Source organism: Sphaerodactylus townsendi, linkage group LG06 (assembly GCF_021028975.2).
Source record: "Sphaerodactylus townsendi isolate TG3544 linkage group LG06, MPM_Stown_v2.3, whole genome shotgun sequence".
NCBI classification, from domain to species: domain Eukaryota; kingdom Metazoa; phylum Chordata; class Lepidosauria; order Squamata; family Sphaerodactylidae; genus Sphaerodactylus; species Sphaerodactylus townsendi.
In genome coordinates, this window is record NC_059430.1 from 96,601,778 (window position 1) to 96,624,274 (window position 22,497).

At 44.8% G+C, this 22,497-nt stretch overlaps 1 protein-coding gene across 1 annotated transcript in view; it reads right to left on the reverse strand.

Annotated features, from left to right (window-relative positions):
- Positions 1-2,085: 2,085 nt before the first annotated feature.
- Positions 2,086-22,497, reverse strand: part of COL8A2 (collagen type VIII alpha 2 chain) — a 171,070-nt gene continuing 150,658 nt past the window's right edge. The window contains exons 3-4 of the mRNA XM_048500796.1: positions 20,118-20,299; positions 2,086-6,749 (exon numbers count right to left, since the gene is read on the reverse strand). Of these exons, the coding sequence (XP_048356753.1) occupies positions 4,825-6,749; positions 20,118-20,277 (2,085 nt within the window). The 5' untranslated portion in view covers positions 20,278-20,299 and the 3' untranslated portion in view covers positions 2,086-4,824. The remainder of the gene's footprint in view (positions 6,750-20,117; positions 20,300-22,497) is intronic.

The window sequence follows — 22,497 nt, forward strand, 5'->3', positions numbered from 1 at the left end:
CAGTTCCGGTGGTGGGATTCAAATAGTTTAACAACTGGTTCCAGTGGTGGGATTCAAATAATTTAACAACTGGTTGTTTACAAGCAGCATTTTAACAACCGGTTCTGCTGAAGTGGTGTGAACCTGCCAAGGATGTAGGTAAGGGGGGGGGGGTTTCTGGGTTTAAACCTCCCCATTACATGTCCGAAGCTCTGCCCCCCGTTAGTGGGTTTTTTGTATTTTTAAAGTGTTTTTTCAGTTTTTGGCCTGCAGGGGGCGCAACTTTTACCCTAGCAGCACCAAAATTTCAGGGATTTTTCAGGGGACTCTCCTGATGATACTACCCAGATTTGGTGAGGTTTGGTTCAGGGGGTCCAAAGTTATGGACTCCCAAAAGGGGAGCCCCATCCCCCATTGTTTCCAATGGGAGCTAATAGGAGATGGGGGCTACACCTTTGAGGGTCCATAACTTTGGACCCCCTGAACCAAACTTCACCAAACCTGGCAGGTATCATCAGGACAATCTCCTAAAGACACACTGAAAGTTTGGTGCTGCTAGCTTAACAATTGCACCCCTGACAGCAGGCACCCCCCAAATTTCCCCAGATTCTCCTTTTAAATCCACGCCCTTCGGCATGGATTTAAAGGGAGAATCTGAGGTCCCCAGTTTAAACATTGAAAGTGCTGCTGTTTCAGCGTGGGGGAGAATTCACCACAAAACAGCATCACTTTCAATGTTGTTTTAACTGGGGACCCGAGATTCTCCCTTTAAGGTGGATTTAACAGGAGAATCTGGGCTCCCTAGTTTAAACACCATTGAAAATGATGCTATTTGTGGGTGGATTCCAGCATCACAGCGGCCGCCTGGGGGGGAGGGCTGGGGGAAGAAAGGGGCGCACACAAAACTCAGATTTTGCACCGGGCTCCATTTCCCCTAGCTACGCCTCTGTCCGCAGCGGAGGGCAGAAGGAACTGCCAGCTGGGAGCCCAGCCGGGGGTGGGAGGGGGGGCCGTGCGGGTGGTGCAGAGGAGTCTGTTGTCCCAGACCTCGGAGAGCATGCCCCCCCTGAACCCACCCCATGAAAAATCTATACCTACATCCCTGGAACCTGCTGAATCCCACCACTGCTTATATCCAAATGCTTGGAAGCTCCATTTGCTTTTTGCTGCATATAATAAAAAAAAAATTGCCCCTGATTCCGAGTTGTTTTACCTTCAAATGTCACTTGGTGTCAAATAGATTCTTAATTCTCAGTGCCACATTCTTGTGAGGGCTCTTGGACCAAGGGGAGCTTCACAAAGAATTGGTAAAGAGGCTTCTTGCCTTGTGTAGTGATTTGGCTGTGCTGGGGGAAGAATGAGAAGGTATGTTGTAGGAATTCAGGGCTGGGCCTGAAGGCCTGGCTCTGCAGCTCACATTCTGGTGGAAATTCATCAGTTGAGCCTTCCGGATCCTAAATGTAAGTTGCCTTTCCCCTCTGTTGCAGGACATTTCTTCTTGTGAGTGATTAGGACTCTGGAAGAATGATTTTTCTGCATAGCTTTCGTATCAAGAGCTATAAGGTTTTTTTTTTTAAAGCTGTTACCTATAAATCAAAGGAAACTATATGCATTTTGTTTCCCGGGAACAAAGTAACAAAGATTGAGCTGGTACTTATTGAAAAATAAAGCCCCAAACCGAAAGCTTTGCAGTTGCTCAATGCACAAAGGGTAGTTCCCCACGAGAAGGGTTTTCCTTGTTTATTTTGATACTAGTGGTGCCCTAACCCATGGAAGTGGGGGAGCCTCCACACGCATCAGGTGATCACTGAGTGGATCAGTCCTTCAATGGCAGGGTATGGCAGGAAAGTGGGGCCATTTGTATTCTCCTAGCGCAGGGGTAGGGAACCTGCGGCTCTCCAGATGTTCAGGAACTACAATTCCCATCAGCCCCTACCAGCATGGCCAATTGGCCATGCTGACAGAGGCTGATGGGAATTGCAGTTCCTGAACATCTGGAGAGCCGCAGGTTCCCTACCCCTGTCCTAGCGTACGACCCTTCTGCATATTTTCTTTCATGGTGAAAATTATGATTGAAGGAAGTAATGAAAATGCTTGTACATCGACTTGATTTTCTTATAGGGCGTGACTGAAATACATTTTTTTTTTGTAAAATAAGATTTATTGATGTTGGGTCAATACAATCAAGTACTGTAGTTTCAGTTCAGAAGTGAGGGCCAGTTTTTGATCACAAAACAAGAGTGCATTTTAAACCAAATTTACTATGAAACAGTGCATGTAACATAAGTATTTACAAAACTAAAAAACCAAAAACCTCTCTATATACTAGGTTAGAAATGAAAATACTAGAGGCAAACTTTGTTTTAAAAAGTAAGAATTGATATATAAAAATGCATATTGTAATGCATACTTGAAATAAGTCTTCAAACCTGATCTTTCTACTGACTGAAACCAAATTTCCCCCCTGGTTTTGTACATGAAAACCCAACAGTTCTCAGACAAATAGCAGGTTTATTTTCACTTCAGTAAAAATAAGCTAATCCATGACTTGCCAAACAGCCTGTTCATTTGTGTAATAATGATACCTTTTGATATGCTGTGTTTAAAAGTTTTAAGTTACATGAATGCAGAAGTTTTTAATGCTTTGTATCGGAATAGTGAGGCTGCAAAATGGTACTTAATAGAACTGAATCAGTTAACGTTGCTGAGTTTGTGCAGTTTGCCACTTGTGTTTTCTTGCCAGCCAAACACAAGTAAGGAATCTGTAAAGGAAAAAAAAGTATTCTGTCTGTGTTAGAACACAGTATAAATAAATTGTGTTCAAGGCACCTGGGAGCAGATCTTGGATTTAATGAGCTCTTAAACTGCTGTTCGAATATTATCTACCAGTCTTTCCACCTCTGACAGTGTGACTGTTAAAAAGTAACACATTTTCTTTGATCTAATGGTGTTTAAATGGAAGTTCTCCACAGGAAAATACTTCTAAATTGAAAGCGCAATACTCCAAGCACTCTTCTTCCAATATTAGTCACATAGGAAATCTGTGCTCTGGGGATTCTTTAAATTGAGTCTGTTATGACCCAGTGTGATACCAAAAATCTTTATTGCAAGTGCACTGTGCTTTTGGCATTCTCCCTGTCTTTAGGAATTTTTGAAAACATCAGATGGAAGGAAATCTTGGGCCTATATTGTGTGGTGTCCAAATCACACCATTTGTTGGAGGAAGGCGGGAGCATGAATGCAAGCCAGCCAGCCAGCCAAGTCTCTCAGTGCTCTCTCTGTGTTAATCCTGCCTTCCGTAATCCAGATTGGGGTCTCCCCCACCCCATCTTTTATTGTCGAACTCTTGTGACAAACTCAGCATTGATTGTGTTGTTTTTCTAACATGGTTTAAATATTTATATCTACAATAAACCTGGAGAGTTATACCAAATCACTGGCCGTATTGTGGGCATCCTGGACACATGCACAGAATAGTCTTTAAACACAAACTGGATTCATTCTTCTTTTTCTTCTTCAGTCCAGTTCTACACAGAAAGGGATTCTTAGTATAGTTTTACGTGGTGTCATTTAAACAGCATCTCATTTCTCCAGGATGAGGTCTCTCTTTTTAAAATCAATATAAGGCATTGCTATTTTTTAAGGCATTCTGTAGAACGGAAGGTTTTGAATGCTCCTAGTCAATGATGATATCCACATGACCAACAATCCATACCTCCTCCTCCCAAGAGCCAAGTAGCCTTGTAACCCAGAGTCAGATGGGTGACATTTCAAGCATTAGTGAGACAGTGGTTAAAAAAAGACAATGACATTATTCCTTTTTTCTTAATCACAGAAATCTTTGTACATAACATTTTGCACCTTTTTGTGATAGATATTGCACTATACTTGTGAATAACATTAAGTAGCTAATAGCACCGTTGTAAAAAAACCCACAACCAAGTGGAAAGTTAGAAATGGACTCTACTTTTTGTAAATCAAGAAATTCATGGAGGCCGGGTGCTTCTGCCACTTTCATCAACAATAACAAAAATTGTTTACACATCCTGAAAAAAATGTCTGTTAACTGGCACTTTGAAGATAGTGTAACACGTCCTTTCCCAGCTAAGTAAGCAAGTGTTGAAAGCTGTGCCTTGTAGTGCCTTTGTATTGGAAGTGTCAGACACCTCTTCGCAGGGTTGTTGTTTTGCAGCCACTGCTTTTCACAAGGTGTGGATGTTGAGTTTTTCTACTTGCCAATAGATTAATGTGACTTTGAGAGTCTTGGGGGGCATAAGATCACAACAGTCTCTGAATGGTTTGGAATATGTTTTGCTTGCCATCCTGCTCTCTGTATACCCTGGACAGGATACAATAGAGATGTACTGTGCATTCTGTTGATGCAAAGTGTTCTGCACTTTGACACAGTTCGCCATATTGAGTCTTTATTACCCCAAGGCTGACTTGGATCACATTTTACAACAGAAAACTAAAGCGTGAACAAATGCTAACTTTGGAAGAAGATGCCTCAATCGAATAAGGAATTCTACACCTTTATACATTGCAGGCTGCAGTTCTCCACATGCTGCCATCGATCAAATGCCTTCTGTGCGTCTAAGAGAACTGAATGGCAACTAATCCCCAAGTTAGCATCTGTGTCTGATGTACAGTCACTAGGGAAAACTAAATTCTGAATACAAAGACGGGTACTGAAAACATCTGCCAATACAGTCTCTCTTCTACTGATCTTCTTGGCCAAAATAGTTTCTCAGCACCAGTTTGTACCATCTTCCCAGTGATGTTTTGTATTCTTTTGAAAGACAGTTTATGGCTAAAGTAGATAAAAGGAGATCTTTCCAACAGCTGTTATGTAGGGCAGAGAAGGAATCCGGAAAAAGAAGAATGAATGTATTCTGTGGAGTACAAACCATTGGCTTGATCCGATGGCATCTGGATCCAGACTTGGTCATTCTCTTTGAGTTCAAGCACAGCACTACCGGAAGCCTGGTCCAAGTAGCCCTTTTTATATTCATCGTAAGTATAGGTGGCAGGTACATTGTTCTTGTAAAGTGCTACCCAGATATTAGTTCCTTTAACATGGACATGATAGGCAAAGTAGTAGATGCCAGAGATGGGACATGTGAAGATCCCAGTCACTGGATTATAGCCATTATGCCCGTTGTACAAAGTCCTATCGAATTTTACTGGCATACCTGAAGCTGGGAATGGTAAGGTCAAGATGGCGGTGAAAGCTGGTACCATCTGGGCAGATAGTTCTCCTCTGCCATACTGTGGCTTTCCATGCTTGCCGTTCCCCAGCACTGCTCCCTCTACACCTCCATCTGGCAAATGAAGGCCAGCGATGCCTGTCTCATCAAACATCCCTGGTGGACCAGGTGGTCCCGGTGGCCCTGGAAGTCCTGGTGGCCCATTTAATCCTGGATTTCCAGGAACCCCTGGTGGCCCCATGGGACCCACGATTCCTCGCTCACCTACTTTGCCATTTCCTGGCGGCCCTGGGAAGCCAGGCTCCCCCTTTAAGCCTGGTAAACCTTGTGGGCCCATTGGACCAGAAGGCCCCTGTAAACCTGGTATGCCTGATGGACCTCGAAGACCTGGTTGCCCTGGGATACCTCCATCCCCCTTAGGGCCCATGATTCCTGTTTGTCCTGGCACCCCAGGAAGCCCTATGAAACCACTTTCCCCTTTGGGACCCATTGGGCCAGCCATCCCTTGTGCTCCAGGTAACCCTCTCTCTCCAGGAATCCCCGGCTTCCCCACAAAACCACTGGGCCCTTGGTCCCCACGCATGCCTGGTTGTCCTCCAGGCCCAGCTGGTCCAGGCTCACCTTTAGGGCCTGGAATTCCATGCTTGCCTGGCATGCCCATAGAACCAGGAGGGCCTGGTGACCCAGTAACACCAGGGGGGCCCATCTCTCCTGGCTCACCATCTATTCCAGGCTCTCCTTTGTCACCAAGGGCTCCAGATATGCCTGGTTGACCACGGTCTCCTTTTAAGCCAGGCAGACCTGGCTTCCCATATCCTGTAGGCCCAGGCATACCAGGAAGACCACGGAGGCCAGGTTCCCCCTTAGGACCCAGATGGCCTTGCATGCCTGGTATGCCAGCAGCACCTGGTACACCAATTCCATCAACTCCAGGTGGGCCACGTGGACCCATAGGCCCAGGCTGCCCATTGATACCTGGCTCACCTGGAAGACCCAAGTCACCTTTTTCACCTGGGGCACCAGGCAATCCATCAAATCCAGGTTTCCCAATGCCCATAGCTCCTGGAGGCCCTGCGGGGCCAGGGGCTCCTGCATTCCCCCGTGGCCCAGACAACCCTGGTTTTCCAACTCCGTTTTCACCCTTCATGCCACGCTCACCACGGGGGCCAGGCTCTCCTTTTGCTCCAGGCTCCCCTCGGAATCCTGGTAGGCCTGGACTACCTGAGGAGCCTGGTTTACCATTAACAGAAATCCCAGCAGGTCCAGGCAACCCTGGTGGACCCGGCAAGCCTCTTGGCCCTTGGTCTCCTCTCACGCCAGGCTCACCTGTCGTACCAGGCATTCCTTTTATTCCTGCCTTGCCGGGAAGGCCAGGGATACCTGGCTTGCCTATGCCAGAAAACCCAGGTGGACCAGCAGGGCCTGGTTGGCCATGAAGCCCTGGTTTTCCAGTGCCTGGTTTCCCAGGGTAGCCAGGTGGGCCAGGAGGACCTCTTGGGCCCGGCTTCCCAGGAGGTCCAGGTTCCCCTTTGAGGTCCATTGGTAGCAGCGGTGGCGGCATATCTGCAAAGAGAAAAGAGGCACAGTGACAGGAATTACAGAGAAGAGTTCTTCTTCTAGCATTTAGCAAATAACCTGCTGTAGTCCAGATGGCTTTAAAACTTGGGTCCTTCACAACATATCCAACATGTGAACCAGGTTCCTTTGCTGCTGAGAGTCTGTGGTATTGATGCCAAAATAAGTACTGTTTCAAAGTACTTTGGGCCTTAGACTTGGGGCCCCCTCTGGAATAAGGCTGGCACTTAACAGAGTTTTACATGGTGATACTTGATTAAACAGTGCAGCCCACAAATGAGCCTTAAAAATAAATAGGTAAGGCTAGAGAGAGATGATTTGCTTTGGGAAAATGGAACAGTGAGGTAAATTGCCCCCTCTCATCTCACAAATAATTTTTGTAGTGCCCCATGGCTCCTTTAACACAATATATTAATCTTATTACATATCTCTCTGTGGCTCATCTAACTTGGGCTTCAGTTTTGTTCCAGGATCTGGTAAAGAGCGAGGAGCACTAATGGAGCTAATGACAGATCAGCAGTTGTCACAAATAGTAGTCCCCCAAACCCCTTAACTTGTGGGCCAGCATGGTGGTTTTTAAAGATAAGAGACATCAAATTTCAACATAGAAGGTGACACAAGTCCCTAAGTTTAGCAAAGACTGGGTCAGGTGTCCAAACTTCTGTGTTTATTTGCAACTGGGTCAGGGGATCCAAACCCCAGTGTTTATTTTACACACTTTTCTTGACTGAAATTAGGATTAGATTTTGTGGAAGCAATCAGAGAACATCATTGTTAAAATACAGAGATCTGATGGCTGTAAAATAAGCCTGGCTTCTAGATCCATGAAACTGTGTTGGCCTGCAGTAGCTAACCGTCCCCTCCATCCTCATAAGATTCAAAGTTTTATGTGCCTTTATTGGAACCTTTGTGGAGACCTTAACATTTGCAATGAATGTTCTGTTTTGGTGTCTTCTCCAGACATATCCGCTGATTACTGTATGCACTATCCTGCTCTAGTGGTTACGTTAATAACCTCTTTGAAGAAACTCAAAAGAAAGTCTGTGCCCATCAATTTGAGATAAAACTCCCCCTCCCCCATTATAATGTAAATAATTTCCTTTACTCAATAAAACGATTGCAGCAAACTGAAGAACACAAATGTTGCTGAATGAACAGCCCAGAGCAGTATGATAGCAAGCTTATCTTATTTTTATATCAGAAGAATCAATCCTGAATATTCCTGATATTCTTTTGTATGCAGAGGCAGTCTGCATATCAAAGGCCCCTTCTGCATGGGCCAACAAACCCGAGATACAGATGGTAAAAAACCTGTTTCGTGGGAAAACTTTGCACAGAATCATGGATAGTGATTCCCACCCCTAAAGCAAGGCTGCCCCGTGTTGAGTCCCCCAAACCAGTTTTTAAAAGAATCGCACTATCCATGATTCTTTTGTTAAAACCCGGGTTGCAGCAGCTTGTGAGTGAATGGCTAGCCAGGAGGCACTTTAATCGGCCCTGCTTCCCTTTTTTAAAAAGTCCCCACCTTGCAGCTGTGTAGTCATGCTGGGTCACAGGGACATCTCGTTCTATCACAAGACGTCAGCATGGCTGTGGAGGTCCATGCCTGTCTACCTGCATAGCTATGCAGCGGAGGAAGGTAAGTTAAAAAAAAGAGAGATGCGCCTTCATGCGAAGGCTCAACAGCAACCCACATTATTTCTGCAGGTTCCGGTCGCTGCCTGCACAGAGGCATGTGGATGCAAAAACAAGAGAGCGGGCTACTTTATCCCAACTGCAACCCACTCTACCTGTGCTGTGTGGAAGGGGCCAAAGGCTGGCCCACATCCACTGCCCTAAAAAAGGTCACATGGGCATCACGTTGAAAGAAACTCTTGCCAAGTAGCTTTGCCACTTGAATACCATAGCCAGAAACAGAACTTAAGCTTGTATGTTTAAGCAAGATTTCTTCTTTTGGCATCCGGAAAAATGCCTTCCCAAGGAAAATTATTTCAATATGTTCTTATGGAGTTGATAGTTTAAAAAGAATTTATTTTCCAGGTCATCGGAACAAGGAAGCTGTCAAGCCCGCAAGAGGAGGGAACGCAAGTGAAAGAGGGAAAAAACCAACACCCAGTCTTGTGAAAAGAAAAGGGTGGGAGGGGGAGCAAGGAACAGATACAACGTGCCAACTTCTGGCCGGCCAAGAGAGCAGACAGGAAAACCAAACCGGGGACGCTGGCGCAGGGAAAGTGGACGGTGTAGCCCGGATGTGATCTTGTTTCAAAAGACCATGTCTCACCACAGAAATGGAGTCTCTGTTAAACAGAAATGGTGTGGGGATTTTGTACTCACCACTGAGGCACAAGGAGCATTTCCACTAGTTCTGAATGCCAATGGTGACCACATGGACAGAAAAATAAAAGGTTTCTAAAAACACCAGAATGTTTAGATGGCTTGCAACTCTAGTACACCTGAGCATGCACCTCCCCCCCTTATCAGTGATATTTGTCAGCCTCTTTCTTACATGATCTTATTGCTTTATTTTGACAGGTAGAGAATGAAGTTCAGGTGCTCAGCAGAGTTGGCAATACAGAATCCCAATGCTCTTGAGGAATAAAACTTCCTGCCCAAAATGTCTAATTTCCACCCCTCTTTATCCAAGAGTGCAGAATGTGTCCTTGTCCTATGCCTGAATAGCAAGACTTCCATGTCCAGGGAGTTGGCCACAGGACTGTGGTACAGCAATTCAGATCCCTGCTCCCTGATGTTATATAGGTCCAACTATCATCAGGGAGAGATCGATTGGCAATTGCAAATGGTGAGTTGACCTCATTAGAGACAGAGGTATTCACTGTCAAGGAGAGGGTGACTGCCAACATTGGGTCTACAGAGTCGAGACCAGTGAAAAGAAGCAAAGTTCTCCTCAGAAAGAGTGTTTAGCCTGTTGACAATGAGGTGATGGAGTCAACAGATTGCCAGTTTGTACTTTGACAGGGTCTTTAGTCCTTTGTGCTGCAGAATGCTTTGAAATTTTCTGCCTTTATAGCGAGTGGCTCTGATGCAGGCCTCTGGTCCAAGGTTGCGGGGCCCTACACTGACTTCAATGAAGGAAGTGGGACTAACGATGCCAGCAGGGAATGGGGCCTTCTGGGCTGTTCCATCAGATTGCTCCAGAATTCTTAAAATTCTTTTAAAAATAGGGAAGATTTGAGTCTTGATGCCCTTTCCTGCTCAGCCTTCAGTGCGAAAAGGCTACAGGCTACAGGCACTGCAAGTCGATGTATTCTGGCCTTCTCCCAGGCTCATGAGGTAATGAGAATGTTCATCATTCTATGTCATTTTTGCCCCATATTTTTGGCAATTCTTGAATAATTCCTCTACTCAGACAACAACAACAAAAACCTCTGACAGAGAAATTTGTGAAACACTTGAACATCAGAAATCGAAGATCTGAAGCTATGTGCTGAAGCTACCCATGTCCTCTGTCCGCTGTGGCAGAAAGGGAATGGAGGGAAGAGTGCTCCCCCACCCCTCTTTCTCATGTCCATTTGGGTATGAAGGGTTGTTGAATCCAGTGTGAGATGGAGAATAGTGGGGAGCACTCATACAAAATTGACCTTTTTAAAAGCTTTCAAAGTTTATTCTCTATGGCTGGCCTGCACATGTGGGACAGAAGCCATAAAGATGAACCAATGAGTTATAGAATGGATTCGAAATATATTTTCCCCACATTTTTTCCTCAGTATAATAAACTTTGTTTTATGTAGATAATAGGTTTGCATTAAATTCAGATTTCATTTTAAACCAGATTAAAATGAGAAATATTATAGCTGAAAGCCTCTAAACATTAAGAAAGTTATTTTTTAAATAGTTTTTATCCCTTCTGGAAGAAACGGAGGTAAAGTGGGATCTCTCCACTTCCACTCACTCCTTACCATATGCTGAATTATGTGTTGAACTACATAAGGTGGGAAAGCATCTAATGAACATAAAGTTCCTTTATGCTAAATTCTTCTGTTGCCGAGGGGAAAGTGAGGCATAAGAGGGATGCACAAAACTATACCATTGATGTCCCTCTTCAAGGATCTTGAAAAGGTTACAAAAATGGAGGGGGCAGGGGCGGGAAGTGTCCCTGTCTCATGCCCTGTGCTGATAATCCGCAGACGTAATACACTCTGCTGGCCTTTGTATAATGGATGTGCTTTAGCATTGGGTCCCGGCAGAAATGCTTTGGTTTATTTAGCAGATGAAATTGTGCCTGCTTAAAAAAGACTCATTTGTATCACAAGCCTTGAAGAGTATCGAGGTTCTGTCTTGAATCCGACCGATGGGCTAGCTTGGGTTGCATGTTCACTGTGTGGTTAATGTATTTAGCCTGTATTGTTTTGCCTAATATATCTATTGTGATAAAAAGCTATATTTTCAGTTTTTATTCAAGACGCTCACAGCCTGATATCATCAGTCTTTGGAGCTGTAGACTCAAGGTCATGTAGTACAATTCTTGTCTAATTATGTTTATCTAGGTTAAAACAGTAAAGCATTGTGGCAATTATGATATTATATAAACAATAAAAGTCAAAGGGCTGGCTTGGACCAGTTCACACTCCATCAGGCCATTCAACAGCCTTGGGGGATGTCAAATCCTGCTCAGAACTAACTGAACTGTCCCCCGGGAGGAATTGCAATCTAATTTCTTCCTCCCTTAATATTGGCTCCTGTGCATCAAAAAAAATTATGCTGGATTCTGAGACGTTTGAAAAACAAATGACTGCTAGCTTCCAGAATATCCACTAGGTTGTGCTGTTGTACTGAGTATTGGCCATGATTTTCATCTTCCCTCATGATTCTCACCTCTCTATTCCTGCCACATACTTTCCCTTTCTTGAAAACGTTAGTGCTGCTACCACTTGAAAAACAGTTCCCATTCTAACCTTGGATTTTTTTTTTGGAGTAAGGGGATGGGGAGGAGTGTCTGAAGAGAAAAGCCAATTTGCGTATTTTTCTTATTCATAGTGTGTTTTGGTCAAAAGTAGTTCTTTTGTCACAGATATTTTGTTTTTGAAAAAAAATGCATGGTGTCTAAATATTCATAGTTTAGTTTGCAGTTGAGTTGAGAATTGAGGTTTTGTGAGTATCACTGATAATTTCCAGATACAGCCAGAAATTCTCCGACTCGCCCACTCATCACAACCACAGTGAAAATGGGGTGGATCCAAACACCCCCTAAGTAGCTTTCTTCCAATTTAAGGAGCTCTTCCTACAACAGGACATTCACTCCAGCAAAAAAGTCAGTATGTCTGTGATTGTGTATGTCTGTGTTAAGTGCCATCAAGTCACTTCCGACATATGGCAACTCTAAGAATTAATGACCTCCCAAACATACCATTGTTAACAGCCTTGTTCAGGTCTTGCAAACTGTGGGCGTGGTTTCCTTTATTGAGTCAACCTATGACAGTGTCAGTTTAGTCAATTTAACTTCTGGGAGAGCTCAAGCTTGAGTTGATTTGTGTGCGTGTTTGTGTGTGTGCTGTCAAGTCACAGCTGACTAATGGTGATCCTGTAGGGTTTTCAAGGCAAAGAGATATTCAGAGGTGGTTTGTCATTGCCTGTCTCCACATCACGTCTTCCATCCAAACTCTTACCAGGGGTGACTGTGTTTTACTTCTGAGATTTGATGAGATCAGGCTACCTCGGGGTTATCCATGGGCCGAATTCCCACTGAAAATTTAATCTAGATACAACCAAGTTTCAAAAGAATCGACACCTTTTCATCCAGGTTCCAACATCCTCACTGCAGCATGTTTCTAGTGAAGGTGGTAGTGGTGGTGGGTGCCTACTCTGAGGGGTGCAGTTGTTAAGCTAGCAGCACCAAAATTTCACAGTATATTTAGGAGACCCTCCTGATGATACCCCCTAGACCCGTGGTGGTGAACCTTTGGCACTCCAGATGTTATGGACTACAATTCCCATTAGCCCCCGCCAGGGGCTAATGGGAATTGTAGTCCATAACATCTGGAGTGCCAAAGGTTCACCACCACTGCCCTAGACCAAACGTCACAAAACCTGGTTGGTATTAGTAGCAGACTCTCCTGATGATACCAACCAGGCTTGGTGAAGTTTGGTTCATGGGGGCAAAAGTTATGGACCCTCAAATGTAGCCCCCATCTCCTATTAGCTCCCATTTGGAACACAATGGGGGGATCAGGGGCAATTCCTTTGGGAGTCTCCATATCTGACCCCCCTGACCGGACCAATCTTTCAAAACCTGGGTGGTATCAGTAGGAGACTGCTGATGATACCACCCAGGTTTTTTGAAGTTTGGTTCATGGAGGCCAAAGTTATGGACCCTCAAATGTGTAGCCTCCATCTCCTATTAGCTCCCATTGGAGTGTTTTTTTCAAAAAGGTGCATATACAAGCAGGTCCAGGAAAATCCCGTGATAAGGGGGGAGGGAGCACCAGAAACAGGACTGATCTGTGTTCTGTGTTTCAGCAGTGGGGAGATCGCAAGGAAGCCTGGATACTTCGGGTGACTATCCCAGGATTAATCACCAGTGGGAAATCGCTCCATATCAGGGCTGAGTTGATTTAGAACACTCTTATTTGTCTTTTTGGCAGACAGTGGTATCCATAAAACTTTCCTCCAACACCACCAACTTTCTTCCTTTCCTGTCAGCTTACTTTATTGTCCAACTTCCACCCCCATACATATTGATGGGGAATAGTACAGAATAAATTATTGTGATCTTGGTCACCAGCAATGCACCTTTATACTTAAAAATCTTTTTGAGCTCCTTTATGGCTGCCCATCCAAATTCTTTTTTGATTTCTTGGTTGCAGCCTTCCTCTTGATTGATTATGGAGCCAAGGAATAGAAAATCTTGAAGAATTTGAATTTCTTCATTGTCAAGTTAATGACTGTCTCAGCAGTCATTAATTTTATCTTCTTGATTTTTAACTGCAATCCTGTTTTGGCACCTTCTGCTTTAATCTTTATCAGTTGTCAAATCTTCAACTGTTTCTGCCAGTTATGTGGTATCATCTGTATATCTCAAACTTTTAATGCTCCAATTTTCACTCCACCTCTAAATCCAATCCATCTTTCCTTATATGTTCTGCATATAGACTAGAAAGTTAGGGAGATAAAATGCATCCTTGTCTGACCCCTTTGCCAATTGGAAACCATTCTGCTTCTACATATTCTTTCCTAACATTAGCCTCTTGTCCAGAGTCTAGGTTGCGCATCAAAACAAACAGATATTGTGGCATATCAATTTCTTTTAAAACTAACCATAACTTTTCCTGATGTTTATAGTCAAAAGCTTTGCTGTAATCTATCAAACACAAGCAGATTTTCTTTTGAAATTCTCTTTCATGCTCCAGTAACAAATGTAAATTTGCAATATGACCTCCAGAGCCTGTTCCATTTCTGTATCAAGCTTGAACATCTGGCATTCCTCGTTCCATGTACAGTAACTGTCTTTGTTGCAAGGCTTTGAGCATCATTTTACTTGCATGAGAAATCAATGTGATGGTCTAATAGTTGCTGCAGTTTTTGTTGTCACCTTTTTCTGGAATTGGAATGTAGATTAAGTGTTTCCAGTCTGTGGGCCAATGTTTTGTTTTCCATTTTTGCTGGCATATTCTTGTTATGATTTTGATAAGACTGTTTCATGTGGCTTGGAATAACTCTATGGATATCCCATCTACTCCTAGTGATGTGTTTCTCCCAATTGCTCCCAGTGCAACTTTCACTTCAATCCTTGGTTGTATCCACACTACTTCTCTAGTTGTCATCAAGTACCATGTTTTGTTAGTTTTTTTTAAAAAAAACACCTCTCTGTCTCTTTGGCCGTTTATGCACGGCCTCCAGTCGTCTTCACGCCGGGCGCAGAGTTTCACCGGCGTAGTGGAGCCCGCTCGCACGGAAGCGTCGCGAGCAGGCGCAGGGGAGGTCGGTAGAAGGCAGGCGGCTCAAGACGGAGCCGCTGTTCTCTTCCTTCCTTTAATGCTTCACAGCCTGCCGCTGCAGAGTTGCGGCCATTTCGCTGCCCTCCGGACTCTGGAGGTCGGAGGACAGTGTATGGAAGGCACTCCGCAGACGCACGCAGCGAAGGACACGTAAGTGGGAGGGAGGAGGGGAATAGCGTTCTCGGCGGCGCTGCTCCGCATCGCGCCGCAGGGAAGACGCCCTCCCCAACAACAACCCTCAGGTCAGCCTCTGCGGGAGGGAAGCGATTGTCGCCAAGCTGCTGGGCGCTGCAGCAGCGGGCGCTTGTAGGTAACGGGCGGCCTGGGGGCGCTACCGCCTTCCAGTGCCGTCAGATTTGGGCCGCGGCATAAACGGCCTTTCTCTCTTTCACCTTTGGGAGTTGGGTTGCCAATTGAGAGGATGAGGTCTGCAGTTTCCCTAAAATTACAACTGATCTCAAGAGATCCGTTCTCCTGGAGAAATGGCTGCTTTAGGGGATGGACTCTAGGGCATTATAACCCTAGAGACTCCACCCCCCAAATCGCCAAGAATTTTAATCCCAAAGTCAGCAACTCTATTTGGGAAAGAAGTTATTTTAAAAATAGATATATTTTATCTAATTTTATTTAAAAATACTGGGAGAAAGCCAGTGGTGTGGCTACTGCTGTTTTCTTTATTAACTTCATTTATGCTCCACTTTTCTTCCCCTCTGGAGGCCCAAAGTAGCTGGCAACTTTCCCCCCTTCTCTGTTTTATTGTGTGTGTGATTAGCCCAAGATCACCCTGCAGACTTCCATGGGAGAATGGGCCTTTGAACCTGGGCCTCTCAGATCTTAGTCTGCCAGTGAGAATCCTATAGAATTTCTATCTCCGAGGCTGTTGGAAGGGCTCAACTGGAGTAAATGCTTAGACCAGTGATTCCCAATCAGGGTTCCGTGGTACCCTGGGGTGCCGTGAGCATGTCCCAGGGGTACCGCGGCAACGCTACCAGCCTCCCTCACTTTTGCGGTGTCTTCCGCCGGTGCCAGCAAGGACATGAAGCTGGCCCAGGGGGCAGGACCTGCCGCAAGGTCAGCAGCCGCTTCCCGCCCCACAGTGCTTCCCTTCACCCTGGGAGGGGAAGGTGGTGGTGGGGGGGGTAGGGGTGGAAAGCAGTGGCACTGGGAGGGGAAGGTGGGGGAGATGACAGGGGTACCACCGTGAGATATGAAGAGTGAGGTCAAGGGTACTGTGACTTCGAAAATGTTGGGAAACACTGGCTTAGACAGAGGAGGAATCTAGGTAATGGTTTCCTCTTTGCCTGTGAAAAGGCAGAAGGAAGGAAGTGGCAAAGCATCATGTTGGAAGTTTTGCCTGATCAGCTTTCCTGCCCCATCAGCTGAGGCGAGTGGCTGCCGTTCTCCTGTTTTCGCAAATTCAGCCTGCGTGGTGGCGACAAGAACACATTGGAAGAAATAAACACCAGCACGGAGAGATACTTGAATCTCAGCCCATCAGCAGCCAAACTGTTCCCTTTTCAGTAAGACTGTGCTGGAGTTCGTGCCTTGTTTTGTTCTCTTTGGCTGGAGTTCAGATAAGAACTTTGCAACAGCTGGAAAAGCAGGAAGAAAGACTTTAACTCTGTTTCATGCTACACAGTGCTTTTTAAAAAAACCTTTCTTCCCGACCATCTGTGCAGATTTAAACACCTGATAAGCCATTAGATTTATTAGTAAATCAGGCAAAAGACCTGTCTTCCCTACTGGACTCTGAGCACCTTGGGGAGAAAAAAAGCATCCTGATTTGTGCTTTTCAAGGGTTGTAAACTTGAAGTTTGCAACATATGCACTGCAGAAGATGCCCAGGAACATTTTTTCTGTCTGCAATGATGCTAGATGGTTTCCCGGAACCACTGCTTCCCCGTCAATGGCGGCTGAAGCTTCTATGCCACTGGTTTGGCTAGCTGGCTGGCTTTCTGCACTGTAACGCATTCTGCTTTGCAGAATCACACACAACAATTCTACTCTAGACTTAGGTGGCTTTCAAGGATGCTGCTAGACTCACAGCCTTCACTACTGCCCTCCCCCATGTCTGTTCTGCACTGGCATGTGGTTTGAATACTCTTCCATATAAACATTCTACCCTGCTTCTACAAAATTAGAGCTCTACCCAACCTTCTCCCTGGCCCCTTCTGCACATGCAGAATAATGCACTTTCGATCCACTTTCAATGCACTTTGCAGCTGTGCGGAACAGCAAAATCCACTTGCAAACAATTGTGAAAGTGGATTGAAAGTGCATTATTCTGCATGTGCGGAAGGGGCTCCTGATAGTCTAGTTAGATGGCCCATTTAAGACCTTGAAGGTATGAACCAAAATTCTGAATTGTGGCCATCAATGAGTGAGCTTCCAGGGTAGCTCTTTTCAACACAGGGGGAAAATGTCTCTGTGTCTAAACCCCCTGACAACAGCTTGCCTGTTACATTTTTATACTAGTTGGCCAGTTGAATTCTGTTAGCTGCTGCAACCAGTACAGTTTGGATCCTGCTTACGAGCTGAGTCTGGGGGTAACTTTTGTGAATGCTTCAGGATCTGGAAGCTGGCAACCGGTGCAAAGATGCGGTAGAAACACAGGGGCATTGGTTTTCCAGTGGTCCAATTGAATTCATCATATTGTCATGCAGACAGGGGATATGCATTCCCCTCTTATTATTCATTGGTGATATTTATTCTGTTAATCAGTAAGGGGAGCAGAATATATCCGCTTGGCAAATTTCATTCATGCCAACCTTTTAACTTGAATATCTGTATAGGCACCCACGCATCCTCTCTGCGCTCTCTGATTATTGGACAGATGAACAGTATGTGTAAGAGTTACATATGCATTGTGTGGGAAAGTGCTACCTCCCCCTTGTCCCTCTTCACTAGGTGAAAAGGAAAATTCCAGATGGGCAAAAGGAATTTCAGCAAAGGTTCCACTTCTCCCTGCAAGTTTTCTTTCTGTTCCTTTGTTTCACAGACACTAAAAGTTCACCAAGTCTGCAAGATGGCACAAGCTACTTAGGAGGTGTTTGTCTGCAGAACACCTTTGTTACTCTATAACACAGTGGCAAGTGCATTGTGTAAATGAGTCAGAAAACATGAATCAAGATACCTGGGGAGGGGGACACTCCAAAACTGGGGTCATCTGCCAAACTGAACTGGGTAAATTCCTTCCCATCACTAAATATGGCAGATACGTGCACTTAAATAACCATTCTTGAAGGCCAACCGTTGCCAGTAGGTATCCCAGAGGAAAGAAAAAACCACAAGAACGATGGCTGCATCAAAAAACAAAACTTTGCCAGTCTGGGCCCCTATTTCCTTTCCTCTCTGGGTGGCCTGCCTGACTGCACGGCTTTCCTTGGTTGAAAAGCACACCCTGCTTCCTGTCCAATAGCTCTCACTCTCCAAACCAACACCTGCATGAACCTGATAGTAAGCCAATCAAAGCAAGCATTCAAACAGAGAGGTATTCCTCAACATCCCTGCCAATGCAAACCCTTCAGAGTCATCTGTTTCACCACTCAGGAAAACAATAGGTGAACTGTTCTGCTTATTGTATGTGTGTGTATATATGTATGTGTATGTATATATATAAATGTATACAATCATATAGCATACACCCCTTTGCTGCCCAGGCCCTCACTTCAGATCAGCTTCCTATACTGTCCTGTGGTAATTGTTCTGCACTTCAAAGCACATGGCATAGGTGTTCCTTTCGCAGCACCCACAGAGAAGGAGGAGGCCCTCAAAACCGGACACCAAGATATAAACGATCTCTGGCTACACTAGGGGAAGTGAGATGCACCTGCCAGCTTTTGATTCCATGTAGAAAATCATTATTTTAATCTCTCTTTGGTGGAGTCATCCAGTAGAATGATCTCATTTCATCCTCATAATAGGATGTGAGGTAGGTTAGGCTGAGAAGTCATTACTTGCTTAAAAGAAACTTGGAATTTGTATCCATGTCTTCCCAAGCACACACTCCATCAACAGCACAGCACCGCTTCACCTTCGTCTGTTGGTGAAGCCATATTTAACGTGCCAGTTGCTGCTCTTGGGACCTTCAGCCATTGCTATACAAGAGAGACGACCTTGCACCTGCCAAACAGTTGGATATCCTGGACCACATTGGTTGAATGGTGTAACTGTGTCAGCAGAGTAGGATACAGGGAAACATGATGGTTTTGCATATATATATTAAAGACTTGATTGGTTTGATGTAATATGTGATGGTTTCCTAACAAAAAAACACCATGGGATTATAGTTTGGTGGGGGTTCAGGAATATAGATGATCACTAATCATTGAACACGATCACAATTCTGAAGTATTGTCAAAGGCTTTCACGGCCGGATTCAACTGGTTGGGGTGGGTTTTCCGGGCTGTATGGCTGTGGTCTGTTAGATCTTGTTCCTAACGTTTCGCCTGCATCTGTGGCTGGCATCTGTGGCTGACTTCTCTCTGTGATACATCTCTGAAGATGCCAACCACAGATGCAGGTGAAACGTTAGGGACAAGATCTACCAGACCACGGCCATACAGCCCGGAAAACCCACCACAAACAATTCTGAAGGTTCTGAATGGTAAGCAGCTGGTTCCACTTGAAATGAGTGGTGTAAGTCTCCCCCTCCTTGCTATAGAACTGAATGACCCCTTCTGGGTGGTGGCAGAGAATACCACAGCCTCCTTGTTGCTTAGCAATTAGCAAATGAAGGACAGCCTTTCTGTGGCCTAATGAAGACACAGCCTTCATGGTCCACTGGCAACAATTTCCTACCGATACATACATACATACACCTCATCACCACTACAAGATGGAAAAGCCCAGGCTCTTTGGCATCTGGCAACCAGTACTGGGAGAAACAACTTGTCAGCTTCTCCATCACTGGAGCTAAAACATCCTCTCAGAAAACTATAGCTGATGTTAGAAGAAAAGGCTGGCACAGGGTTGCTGAAGTTATTCTTGGATTTGGGTGACTGAGTTTAAAATAAGACCTTAAAAACAATTACAGCATTGTCTAGGGGAGAGACTCTCCAGTTTAACGAACCAGAACAAGGAATTACTTACCTCCCTTGCCCCAGTTTCCCTCCCCCAGGCAACTGAGAGTAGGGAAGGAAATGGCCTCCACCTAGTGATGTTCTGGAAATTTCTAGGCAGGCTAAAGCACCACACAGAAGTGAATCACATCCTCCACAATCTCTGCCCTCCCCCAGACACCACCCCACAAATTGGGCATTTGCTGAGGCAGAGTTGGAAAACACTAGGAGACACAAAGATTACCATTTTCAGATTTTTATGATAGGAGGTTGTATTTTTCACAAGTCAGAACTAACTAACCAACCTCTTTGCCCACCCACTCTTACATGTGAATGCTACTTACCTATGTACTGTCCTTTGCCTTCCCGGAATGGAGGGCCAAGAGGTCCTTTCACCACAGGCGGCATGTATTTGATTTGTGCATAACCTCCTCCTGCTCCCCCTCCAGCTACTGTGGAGATGCCAATCAACAGCAGCAGCAACAGGGTCATTTCAGGGAGCATTGCGGTTTTGCTGTACGTCTCTCTGCAGATAAAGAAAGGACAGTGTGATTACCTGTGAGAATCACAAAGCTGTCAGCAAATGAACACAAGAAGTTGCATTATATTGAATTAGACCATTGATCCATCAAAGTCAGAATTCTCTATACAGGCCGGCCCCAGCTCTCCATGGTCTTAGGGAAGAGGACTTTTGCATCACCTGCCACCTGGTCCTTAATTGTAGATAGTGATGAGTGAACCTGGGAACTCCTGAATGCCAAAAAGATGTTCTACCACTAAGCCACCAAAGGGGAAAGAAGGTGGGGAGATTTTACCAATGCATGTTTTAAAAAAATCTAATTGCTCCTTCTCTAGCCCAAGTCTGAGTCCTAAAGTTGGAAGATGATTTACAAGCCACCTGGTCCAATCCTCAGAGAAGGAAATCCAAAGCTAAAGCATTACCGTATATACTCATGTATAAGTCGACCCGCACATAAGTCGAGGCACCTAATTTCACCACAAAAAACTGGGAAAACTTACTGACTCGCGTATATGTTGAGGGTGGGAAATGCAGCAGCTACTGGTAAATTTCAAAAATAAAAATAGATACCAATAAAATTACATTAATTGAGGCATAAGTAGGTTAAATGTTTTTGAATACTTATTTCAAAGAAAAACAGTAAACTAGCTCTGTAAGTGAAAAAGAGGGTCAACAAAAACAATATGGTCTCAACAATAACTTTAAAAGTACAAAAATCTTAGCTCAATCAGCAACCAAGCTAAAACACAAGAGTTAAAATCCTTCAAAACTGGATTTTTGGTCAGGGGAGGAATGTTTATGTTAGCAGTACCAACATTTCAGAGTATCTTTAGGAGACCCTCCTGATGATACCACCCAAATTTGGTAAAGTTTGGTTCAGGGGATCCAAAGTTATGGACCCCCATCTACTATTAGCTCCCATTGGAAACAATGGGGGATGGGAGCACCCACTTTGGGGATCCATAACTTTGGACCTCCTAAACCAAATATCACCAAACCTGGCTGGTATCAGCAAGAGATTATCCTTCACCAAACCCAGGTTTGGTGAAGTTTGGTTCAAGTGGTCCAAAGTTATGGACCCTCAAAATGTAGCCCATCCACTATTAGTTCCCATCGGAAACAATGGGGGATGGGGCACCACCTTTGGGGGTCAATAACTTTGGACCCCCTGAACCAAACTTTACCAAACTTGAGTGGTATCATCAGGAGAGTCTCTTGAAAAATCCCTGACACTTTGGTGCCACTAGCCTAAAAACTGCGCACCCTGGTGGCCGATAAAGTGAAAACTCTAAAATATTTTTTAAAATACACCTAACTCGTGTATAAGTCAAGGGGGGCTTTTTCAGCACAAAAAAAGTGCTGAAAAATTCGACTTAAATGCGAGTATATATGGTATTAAGAGATGGCTGACCAGACACTGCTTGGCCTCCCAGTGTGACAGGAGGCCCACATCCTACTAATGTGCTCCATTGTCCCAACGACTCTTACGCTTAAGAAGTTCACCCTCATATTCACCCCAAGTCTACCCTCTGGTACCTTAAGCCCATTAGATCTTGCCATACCCTCAGGGACAACAGAGAACAAGACTTCGTCCTCTTCCATAACGGTAGCCCTTCTGGCACTTGAAGAATATAGTCATGCTCCTCACTCCAGTATAAATGGGAGGAGAGGACACTTTTGCCATCTGTCTATCACTGGTGCAATATCTGCAAACATTTATCTTCTCTTACACCCATCAAATTCCCTTTCCAAGTAACTATTAAAGGGAGTTAGAAGCCCTCCTGTGCATCTCAAATGCTTATCTGGCACCTGGTAGTGAAAAAGGTCTATTCAGAGATGAAGAGATCAGGCCAGCCATGACAAAGTTGTCCAGGCACAAAGGTTTATGAAGAAAAAGATCCTACTCTCAAACCTTTCCTAGGGGATTCCTTCAACACCTACCCTTTCATGATCGGATTAAAACAGGCGGGGGAAATAGCTGAGTGAAGTTTGTTGTCACTTCTCTCAATTGATCAGGATTTCCTGTAACCAAAAAACAAAAAAGCATGTGTGCTTGGGATTTGGCTCTCACTTCCGAAGCCAGGGCCTCACTGAGCCGTCTTTGAAATCCTCTGGCTTGAAGAGGGGGCGTGAAAAACCCCTGTAGCGTTTGGCAGCTTGAAAAATTAATATGTCAGAGACACAATTCCCTCACTCGGAGCACT